Raw genomic sequence first — 11007 nt, 5'->3', positions numbered from 1 at the left:
AAAGTTAGCATATATGTGGCTGTTGTTGGTGATGGCGACGATGATCAAAGAGGAGGGCACTGGTGGCAGTGGATGGCAGTGGTGATGGCGGTGGAGATCGGTGGAGGAGGTCATAGAAGATGGTGGTCAATGATCAAAGGTGGTGGTAGGAGGTGAAAGTTATGGCGGTGGCTGCAGATGGTGATGGCGGTGATGATCGAAGAGGAGGCCATTGGTGGCAGTGGTTGGCAATGATGATGATGGCGGTGACCGTTGGAGGAGGCCATAGAAGACGGTGGTCAATGATCAAAGGTGGTGGTAGGAGGTGAAAGCTATGGCAGTGGTCGCTGATGGTGATGGTGGCGACGATCAACGAGGAGGTCACTGGTGGTAGTGGTTGGGTGATGGCGGCGGTGACTGATGGAGGCCATGGAAGACGGTGGTCAGTGATCAAAGGCGGTGGTAGGAGATAACAATGACAGTGGCCAGAGGCAGCGATTGCATGTAGCTGCAGGTAGAGGTCAGCAGAGGTGGAGCCCGACATGTTAGTCGATGGCTTCTTTCAGATGGTATGACATGGAATTGATCTAGTAGATAGCATGCGACCACGACAGTTAGGAATTTGGATAGTGGGCAACCATGTCCGCGATCCACTGTAAGCATGATCAAACAGCGAGAGAAGGAAGCGATCTGATGGACTGCAAACAACCACAACAACAATCCATAGGCCAAAACAGAATTAGATAGTTTTTAGGTTTCTTTTCTTTTTCTAGTCATTTTAGCCTATAAATAGGATAAAAAGAAAAAAAAAGTATTGAAGTTTTCCAGTTGCGCATCTGGGGGAAGGGGGGATTCTTTGTGGAGAAAATTTGGAGTTTCACCACCATGTATTCTGGAATTAATTCTTATTAGAGAGATGTTGGAGTTTCCCTGCACCTCACTCTAGAGGGAATTCTTCATGAATATAAATTAGAGTTTCCTTGCGGCACATTCTGGAAGGGATTCGTCGCGAAGAAAAATTAGAGTTTCCTCCTTGTGCATTTGGGAGGGCGTTCTTTGGGGAGAAAAGTTAAGAGTCTCCTCATCGAGCATTTAAGATGAGATTCTTCATTTAGAAAAAAAAAATTAGAGTCTCCATACTATTCATTCTGGGAGGAATTCATTTATGAAGAAAAATTGTAGTCTCCCCGTTGTGCATTCCTATGTGATTCCTTGTGGGAAAAAAATGGATTTTCTTTGCAACACATTCTTGAGCGGATTCTTCATGGTGAGAAGTTGGAGTTTCTTTGATATTCATTCTGAAAGGAATTCTTCATGAAAAAAATTAAAGCTTTCCCACAACATATTTTAGAGGAGATTCTTTGTGGAGAAAAGTTAGAGTCTCCCCCCCAATGCATTCTGGAGGGGATTCTTCATGAAGAAAAATTGAAAAGTTACCGTTGTTGTGCAATCTGGAGGAGATTTTTCACACTTCTAAGATACTAATATCTGAACAATCTCATCCCTCTGAAAATTAGAAGAAGTATCAAAGTTTTGAGTAGGTGATGTCCACACTATTTGAAGATGGGTTGACCCTTTCTTCAAGGGCATGGAGCACTGATTTTGCAAAGATCACACATATTTTTGGCAAGCAAAAGAATGATAACTTCTCAATTAAAACACATACACTTTGTAGGATTTTTAAGAAATGATGTTGGTTTTAAAGAAGAGAACATGAATTTGCAATCCTTTTGATGATGGGGAGGATGTTATGTAGATCGATGTATTTTCTCCTACTAACTTGTTGAAGCTTTTGCACTAGTGTGTTTTGATTTTTATAAATTTTTAATCACTTGATTTAATATTTGTACATTACGATAGTGTGTTTGTTCGTACATAATCCTTTTGCGTGATATTATGGTCTTACATTTGTCTGTACATCTCTAGATGCAGCAAAAAAAATGTCGCTCTTAAGGTTATTTGTGCATTTCTTCTGAACTGTGGTTGTCCCTTTTCTAAGATGTTTTCGTCCTACTTTTATGTTGTTGTTGCCAAAATTATGGAATGTTGTCGTCTAACTTCTGCTTGATCTTGCCCAACTTCTAGGCTATCATTGGGCCCCTTCTTGGGTGTTGTTGATGCTTTTGTCTCCTCATTAAGGGCACAACAACATCGAAGTCTTCTGAGATTTATATCTTATGAGATTTTTTTTGGCTTTCCAAATACGTAGAAGTCTGATATCAAAGTTAGCATATATTCATTATATAAAGAAAGATTATATACCTTTTGAGACTTATGCCTTTTGAGGTTTGTGCCTTTTGTGGCTTGAGCCTTATGAGACTATTGATGTACTTGTAGCTTATGAGGCTTACAGTCTTCTGAGATTTTTGACATACATTTCCTTTCTAAGGCTTGTAACATCATGAGATTTTTGTGTGGATATCTTGCCAACCACTTGCTCTCGTGAAGTATTTTTAATGAGGATGTTGTCCACTACAAGCTTCTCATCTATGTATGCCTCCTGGGCTCATCTTCCTGGAGATGGGTGGAGACCTTGTCTACCACCTGGCCTCAAGAGATTATTCTAGTGAGAAGTGTATCCATTACTAGTGTTCCATTGAGAGATGCCTCCTGGGCTTGTCTTCTAGTGGATTGGTAGAGACCTTGTCTATCACTACCATTAATGGGTCTTCATAGTGAGCAGTGTATCCATGATTAGCTTCCTATGGAGACTTGCATCTTAAGCTCATCTTTTAGAGTTATTGGTGGATACCTTGTCTTCCGCTAAGATTGTTTGACCTTACTAAGGCTGCTAGTGAAAGTGCTTCTACTTAAAAATTGTAGCCTTTAAAGGAAGAAATAATTGAGAATCAACCAAAATTTTTTTACCTTTACAAGGTTGTTAGTTAAAGCTTATTCTTGACTACCATAGCCTGTGAAGGAAGAGGTTGAATCAAGTCCCGTGGCATCGATTAAGCACATAATTTGGTTTTCAAAAATATTATGTGTTCCATGAGAGTGAGGCATAAGTTTAAATTGATTGTATTTTTTATTTAAAATATGATAACAACCATACTCAAGAATGATGTTTGACAACTTCCTAGTTGTTGCTTTTGAATAGTCATTCCCCAACGGGGACATTTTAGACACGAGTTGTAAAGTAGCCCATATTTGAATTCTCAAGGAGATCAACTTTCTGACCCAGTTCAAGAAGACCTCCTGTACGCTGAGGGGTGTTAAGAAATCACTCTTCGTGATGAAGGTTGCCCATCCATCTATAAGTGATTCTCAAAGACTTGACGTTTGAATGAGACGTAGGATGACAATCATGCCTGAAAGGTTAATGTGAACAATCTTTTGAGACTGCAGAGGAGGTTACCCCAACCTAGAAGTAGTTTTCATAGACCGGATGTCTGAATGGAAAGTGGAAAAACTACCCCATTATAGTCGTGCCATAGACATTGAAGTGCAGAACCTTTCAAAACTAAAGTGAAGCCCCCTCCTCCCCCCCACCCCCCCCCCCCCCCCCCCCCCCAACAGACACACACACATCAGATAATGCTTCAGAGGTACAAAGGAGGTTCCTTTGCTAGTTAGATGATATATACCATTAGGAAACAAAAAATATGCTTGGAATTGCGGGCTTGTAGATTGTGTTGAATGTGACTTTGTTTCCGCAGAGACTGTAGTTGGGAACTCCATGAGCTGTGGACCATGTAGGCTGTCATGGTGGGCTGTATGGAGAGAGCTTCAAGAGTTCGGAGAAAGTCACCATATCCTGAGTATGACAGTTGTAAGTAGTTATTGCAGGGTGCATTGTCATATCATCTTTAAGAGACATCCTTGCACCATATTAAGGGTGTACCGTTACACCGTGTTTGAGGTACATCGTTATACCGTTTTTAGGGTGCATTGTTATATTATATGTGGGGTGTGTGTTTCACCAACTTTGGGGCATTATTACACCATTTTCAGGGTACGTTGCTCCGTACGATGCTTCATTTAGGGGTGTAAGCGAGCCAAACAAGAGCGAGTCCGGGCTCAGCTCACGTTCGGCTTGTTAAACAACACCAGTGTTCATGTTCGACTCGTTTATTTTTCGAACACAAAAAGTTGTTCATGTATGACTCATTTTCTTCACGAGTCGAACACGAGTTGTTTGCGAATAAAGAATCATTTTGATATCTTTAGTCATAGGATGTTAAGAGTAGGGGGGAGATTTAAATCTTTTTCTTTATCTTAAAAATCCATTTAAATATAGTTTAATTTATTTTCCATTTTTAATTAATAATTTTAATTGATTATAAATCTTTATAGCCTTGTAGACAATTAAACTATTTGAAAAATATTATCCATCAATTATAATATATATATATATAATTTAATTATTTCGAGTCAAAACAAGCCGAACATGAACGAATAAATATTTATTCGTGTTCAACTCTTTATATATCGAGCGCAAAAAAATGATTTATGTTCGGCTCGTTTGCTCAACGAACAAATCGAACATGAGCTTATTAACTAGCCAAACATGAATTATTTGTGAATAACAAGTCATTATGACAGCCCTAGCTTCATTACTCTACAAGGTTGATCAGTACTCCACATTGTTCTATGTTACCCCACATCGTACACTGTTGTGTGAATCATGATTCTGTAGAGGGCTTCATTGGGATGTGCAGGGGAAGACGACGGTGGTCGGTAGTTGGAGAAATGGGTAACATTTGTGGGACCTTTGATGTGGAACATTGACTTCAACTCCTACTCCAAGTCCCAGACTTCCTCTCATTCAATTTCAAGCCAAACTCTTCATTCATAAATGGGATATACTCTATTTATAGAGTATGGGAGAGGTTTCTCTGCAAATAAGGACCATTCCATTCGACGACCCAAAGAGATTTCTTTGATGGGATAATATTTTGTGGAGATTTAAGTGCCTTCAAAATGTCAAAATTGGGTGATCTTATGTTTGTTAGATTCGTATCATCGAGACACTCGATTCAATTATAAGTTTGTCAGATTTGGAATCCTTTTGGCTTTCCAATTGGGCACTAAAAACTTTCAAAAATGACTTAATTGCTCGATTTGGGCTTGATTTGACTTGAATTGATCCAACTTTGGTGTCATTGTGTTCATCTCGTCACTCCGATTAGTTGCCTATAAATTAATCAAAAATAGGAGTTTTAATATTTCTTGCTAAAATTTTTTTTTCAGAGCCATGCTAATTATCAATTATTATTAAACAATGTAGACTATATATATATATATATATATAGTCTACATTGCAGTCACCATGTCGTTATTATGCCTACCCCGTTGGAACAATGATTGTTCGGGCTCCTCATTTACTATTTTATGCTCTCTCTTTTTTTGTTTGTTTGTTTATAATTAAAAAAATATAAAGTGGTTGCGCATGACACAATTTAGCGGCTAGATTCATTTTACATACTTTATTATGAATTTAAAAAATAGTTCCAACTAAAACTTTTTTAATATTTATATATGCTCACATTAAAATAAAAATAGCATATTTGATGCCTCTTTACTTGAATTCACTAATTTATGTTCCATCCATCTCGTGACCCCCTGCCATTGCTATTTCTTTAATCTGTGGCGCCGGATGTGTTAATTAATATAAACAAAATCCTAATTGCGGTAACGACGAAGATATTAATGAATGTAGACACATAAACCAAAATTGTGAATTATGAGAAATTATATTTTGGAAATCTGAGTAGAAAATTTTCAAAATATACGATCTAAAATGTACGTAGTATAAAAATAAGTTCTCTAGAACGTCCCTCAGATACATTACAAGACACGACAAGTTACATTGGATGGTTATATTAAACCACATCAATAGTTAATTCGATTGGATTCATAAAAAATTTGGGTCCACCTCAAGCTAAGATATATATATATTTATATATATATTTATATCCTGATATAAAAAATATAAATTTGATTAAAATTTATTATAAGATTAATGATATATATGAAAGTACATAAATAATTGGTTGTCATGGGCCATTACCTGGTCAAACGAGCCCTCTTAATCAACATGATATGAAATGGACTTCTCAGGGCAGCTGAGGCGAATTTTCCTTCAAAAGACACGACCCACACACTTCGCTTTTCAGATAATTCACGGAGATTATTTCACTGAACTAGCTCGAATAATTGACTTGTTGAGGCGACCCACCGACTAAATTTTCTTCGACGAGATGCTGAAGTATCGGTTGTCACATCTCAGTAAGCGAAGTTAACCGCTTATGTGAGTTCACTGAGTTCGCCTAGCTAAAATTCCTCAGAATTGACAAATTGACGAAGTAATGATCATCTTTAAAGGATCAATATATGTCTATGTGCATTTATGAGTCGTAGGACACCCACATTGCCATTTTTCTCTGGTACATTATGTGTAGACCTCGTACTGTACTGTGGTAAGTTCATCTCTCTATCTCTCTCTCTCTCTCTCTATTATGGGACGAGGTTCAGGAGGAAGTTATTTGCAGCCATGTAAATAGATGGACTATCCCATCTTCAAGAGGATCCTCCCCTCCTTAGTCATCACTTTTTCATCATCTCCTTCAACCTCTTACAGGAGTAAAGTAATCAGACTTGGGGAGCACATATCCATTTATTTCCCTCCTTCGCACCGTCCTTACACAAGTCTCCCACGATTGTGTGTGAGCAAGAATGATATGGGACCCTAAGTCCTAAAATAATTCAACATTCTAAAAGTTGCGGTGAGCGTTGAATTCATACTCAAACCTAGCTAGCAGACCTTGAGCACGTTGGTCAGTAAAGAAAAGTGATGGATTGCACCATGAAGTTTGTGATGCATCATATCAACTAACAAAAAGAATAAATGATGATGGTAATACAAGAGATAAGGCAAGAAACATCCAAGACTTGCTCCAAGACCATTGTCAGGATGTACACGAGATCGTCGGGATCAATGGCCCATAAACAGAAGCTACTAAGGACAAGGGTGAGAAGAGTTCAAAATTTGAAACTATAAGAAGAAGATTATGATGAGCAATTATACATTACAGAAGAAGAATCTCCTGACTCTCTTGAAGAAGAATCTTCTAACTCCTCAGAAGATGAGATAGAAGAAAAGAGGTGGAAGAAGAAGTAGAATTCATCAGAGAATGCTTTCCACTAGAGATCTTAGAAGCTAAAGCACCATGAAAGTTCATGATTCCATCTTTGGAGTCCTGCAGAGGAAGAACTAATCAAGTTGATTATGTAGCTTTATTTGAGTCAAATGTGTGATTGTTATCTACAAGTGATGCCTTGAGTGTCATTTATTTATTATGACTCTGAAAAAATTATCCATGTGATGGTTCAACAACATCACTACATGAGTTATTACTTCTTTTGATAAAGTTAAGTGGATGTTCGTAACCCATTTTGTTGAAGCCCATAAGTCGTAGAAGAACTCTCAGACGTTTCTAAAGATCAAACTGAAGCATTCAGAGATCCTTATAAATTTCATTATCAGATTTATGCAAGATGCTTGATGTAAGGGATCTTGAGCATGTAGTTGCTTATGCAGCGTTTCCTCAAGGCCTATGCGAGGGCTCATTAAGAGACACTCTTGATCTTCAAAATCATAAATATTCAGATGAACTTCTTGAGTTAGTCAACGTTATCATTTGAATAATATTTTCCTTACCGAGCTCCTACAAAACTCAAGGGCTGAAGGGAGGATTTAGAAGAAAACATCCCAGAGATCACAAGTAGTGAAGAGATCAATTTTCCCAAAGAGATTCCTGAAACCTCCTTAGAAGGAAAATTTTTCAGTCAAAGTCAGGATTCCTTGACTAGAAGATGATTGAGAGGAGGATGGAAAGAAAATAGGAACCACCCCAATTCATTATGTTAGAAATTACTCCACCTGACAATATCCTTAAAGCCCATTCAAAATAAAGATTTCTTCATAAAACCTAGCCAATGCTAGCGATAAGTCTCCTAAGTGATCCAAACACATATCGTGCAAATCATAGGATCATGGGTACAATACAAAGAAGTTATTGACATCTTAGGAGTCTGATTAAAGAGCTGGTCTGAGTAGTTGTTTGATACACCAAAATAATATGTTGTTTTAAGTATATATTTTATGCTTATTTTTTTGTGATATTACACTTTAAAAAAGGGTATTTTTATATTTTTGTTGCAGATATATCAATTTTAGGCATTTTGAGCAAAATTAGCAAAAATGACGAGATTTGGAGCCAAAATGGTGAATTTTTTAATTCTGACGCAATATGCGCCAGATTGGTGCATGATGCTCCATATTGGCATCAGATGCACCAAAACCCATAACAACGCGATGTCCAACAAACTGGCGCATGAAGCTTCAGATTGGAGCTAGAGGCGTCAGAAATGACTTTTTGCTGATTAATGCGGTTCAAGACAAATTTGCATGAATTTTCAAAGGGACACTTGTTCTAAACACCCATTGGAGTAATTCAATGCATCTAGACACTTTGAAAGGTTTCTTATGAAGGGATATGTCTCTTGGATCAATGAACATGTCATTTGAATTTAAAATAGTTGACTTTTGGATAGAATTTTGGAGGGAATTTTGAATTCTTTTTGGAGGGAGGCAGCCTTTGATAAAAGAGAGCGAAGTCTAGTGCTTGAGAGGGAGTTGGAGTGGCGTGAAGTGGCTTCAATGAGAGTTAGAGATAGAGAGAGAGAGAAAGTCAAGAGCTTGGAGATTTTCTTCAAGGATAGTAAGAGGAGAGGGAAGATAAGAGAATTTTTTTTTATTACACTTCTAAGAGAGAATTAAGAATACTTGTAAAGAGAGAAAGACTTAGAAAGACTTAGAGAGAACTTCTAGATTTGCTTAGGAAGGATTGTGAGATAAGTTGTGTCTTTTATTTCTTTTATTTTGTAAACTTGTTTTTATATATGAAATCTGTACTTTGTCGTATCCTTCTCATGAATTCTGAGTAGTCTTCTTTATCCTTCTCCCTACTTTGAGATATGGTTTTGTGAAGAATTGATTTTGTTTTATATGATTTTTAATGTCAATAATTTATGATAATTTGAAATCTGATTTTCATTTACTTTTCGATCTAGTCAATTGAATTGTTAAAATGTGTTGAGAAACATATGTTCTAAAAGAGTTATGATTTCTACAACAATGAAAAAATCACATTTGATTTCAGGGGAGATAATTTATCCATAGAGTTGGGTGCAAATAAATAGGGAAATATACTTTGTTGGATGCAAAATTGGAGATTTTAAGGTGATAGATTAAAATCCCCAATTTGATCCAGATGATTGAAAACTGATGTGAGATTATTAGCCCTCAAGTAAAGGAGTAGTGAGAGCTATGGAGTGGCAATCGGTATCCTCCCAGCCTAATCACGGAATTAGCGACCAAGTTTTATATTAGTCAATGTTTTTTTATGCACTCGAAAGAGGGTAAAGAATATGATTTCTCCTAGTTGGCACAAAATAATTTTTATAAATATTTTCAAATGATTTTTAATATTTGTACATTCCATATATTCATTGTAAAGGGGAATTATGTTTTCTTAAATTTGAACTTTTCTTCACAAAAACTTATTTTAATTTTCGTAAGTTTGCTTTTGAAAGTTTAGCATTTAGTTTAGTTAACTTTGTCTTTCAACTGTATTTTAATTAGCATTCACTTGTTACTTAATATTCAAACTTAGTACTTTACTTTTTGTAGTTTTAAAACTTATACTTTACATTATAATCTTAAGAACTTATTTATAGGCATTTCCAATTTCCCTGTGGGATTGATATCTAGGACTTCATTAGAGCCTTTTATTACTTGAGTAATATGTATGCTTGCGTTATTTTTAAAGGGGATTTGACAGTGAAGATTTTTAAAAGATAAAACTATTTTAACTGATGTTATTTTGTTGAGATTAATTTGCATATATGATATTATTTCTGTCGTGTGTATTTTGAAATATTGAAAAATATTTACAAAATTAACACACTAAATCCATCAGCATCAAGTTTTTGGCGCCATTGACAGAAAAGTAACGAAAAATATTAGTAAATTATTTTATAATTTATAGTATTTTTATTTTTAAAACTAAAAAAAACTAAAAAAGTGTTTGTAGTTTAGTTTGAATATTTTCTTATTTAAGTGTGTTTGCTTATATTAAATTACTTGTTGTGTTTGTTTATGCGTAAGTGTCAGATCTGAAAAATTTAGTACCTTACGATTTTAAGTTAGAAAGAACAATTAGAAAATTTTGAAGACAACAAAAAGATATAGACCATATTAGCAAAATAACTTGCAATTTAAGTAATAATGGAAATGAAAATGAACATTATCAGAGAACTTTAAGAGATTATGTTAATCCTACAATAGATGAAATTCATTTGAGTATACAAAACCCTGTTAGAGTTGTCAATTCATTTGAGTTTAAATCTGTTGTTATCTAAATGGTGCAAAACAACTAGTTTGGGGGAACACCAACTGAAGATCCTAATTTACACCTTGCTAGTTTTCTAAAATTGTGTGCTACTTTTTAAATATAGAGTGTCAAATGATGTCGTCAGACTTATACTTTTTTTCTTTTCACTAAGGGATAAAGCTAAGATGTGGTTCAACTCGTTAGCACTTGAATCTATCATAACTTGAGAAGATTTATCACAAAAAAAAGATTTATCACAAAATTAACACACTAAATCCTTCAAAAACTGCTAAACTTAGAAATGATATTACATATTTTTGTCAGTTTGAAGGGGAATCCATTTATCAAGCCTGAAAAAGATTTAAAGGTCTCATTATAAAGTGTTTACACCATGCGTTGTCAGATTGGTTAATAATTCAAATTTTTTATAATGGATTGGTTGGATATCTTAGATCTTAATTGGCGCTGTTGCTGGTGGATCGTTAATGTTAAAACCATTCGATGAAGCATATTTTTTAATTGAAGAGATGACTACTAATAATTTTCAATAGCCCTCTGAAAGGGTAAATCCAAAAAGAATAGTCAGTATTCATGATTCTGATGCAATTTCTATGTTAACTGCACAAAT

The 11007-nt window shown here is 35.7% G+C and overlaps 1 protein-coding gene across 1 annotated transcript; it reads right to left on the bottom strand.

Moving 5' to 3' along the window:
• Positions 1–133: 133 nt before the first annotated feature.
• LOC110020276 lies at positions 134–523 on the bottom strand. Its single transcript, XM_020718326.1, has one exon. The coding sequence runs from the start codon at positions 521–523 to the stop codon at positions 134–136; it is 390 nt and encodes a 129-aa protein (XP_020573985.1).
• Between the last annotated feature and the right edge of the window lie 10484 nt (positions 524–11007).

The sequence above is a fragment of the Phalaenopsis equestris genome, unplaced genomic scaffold, assembly GCF_001263595.1.
Source record: "Phalaenopsis equestris unplaced genomic scaffold, ASM126359v1 Scaffold000002, whole genome shotgun sequence".
Classification (NCBI taxonomy): Eukaryota; Viridiplantae; Streptophyta; class Magnoliopsida; order Asparagales; family Orchidaceae; genus Phalaenopsis; species Phalaenopsis equestris.
This window is presented reverse-complemented; position numbering and strand designations above follow the sequence as displayed.

Bases quoted from the DNA above. Each gene is read 5' to 3' on its own strand.
- LOC110020276 (XM_020718326.1), bottom strand. From the start codon at position 523: ATGTCGGGCTCCACCTCTGCTGACCTCTACCTGCAGCTACATGCAATC.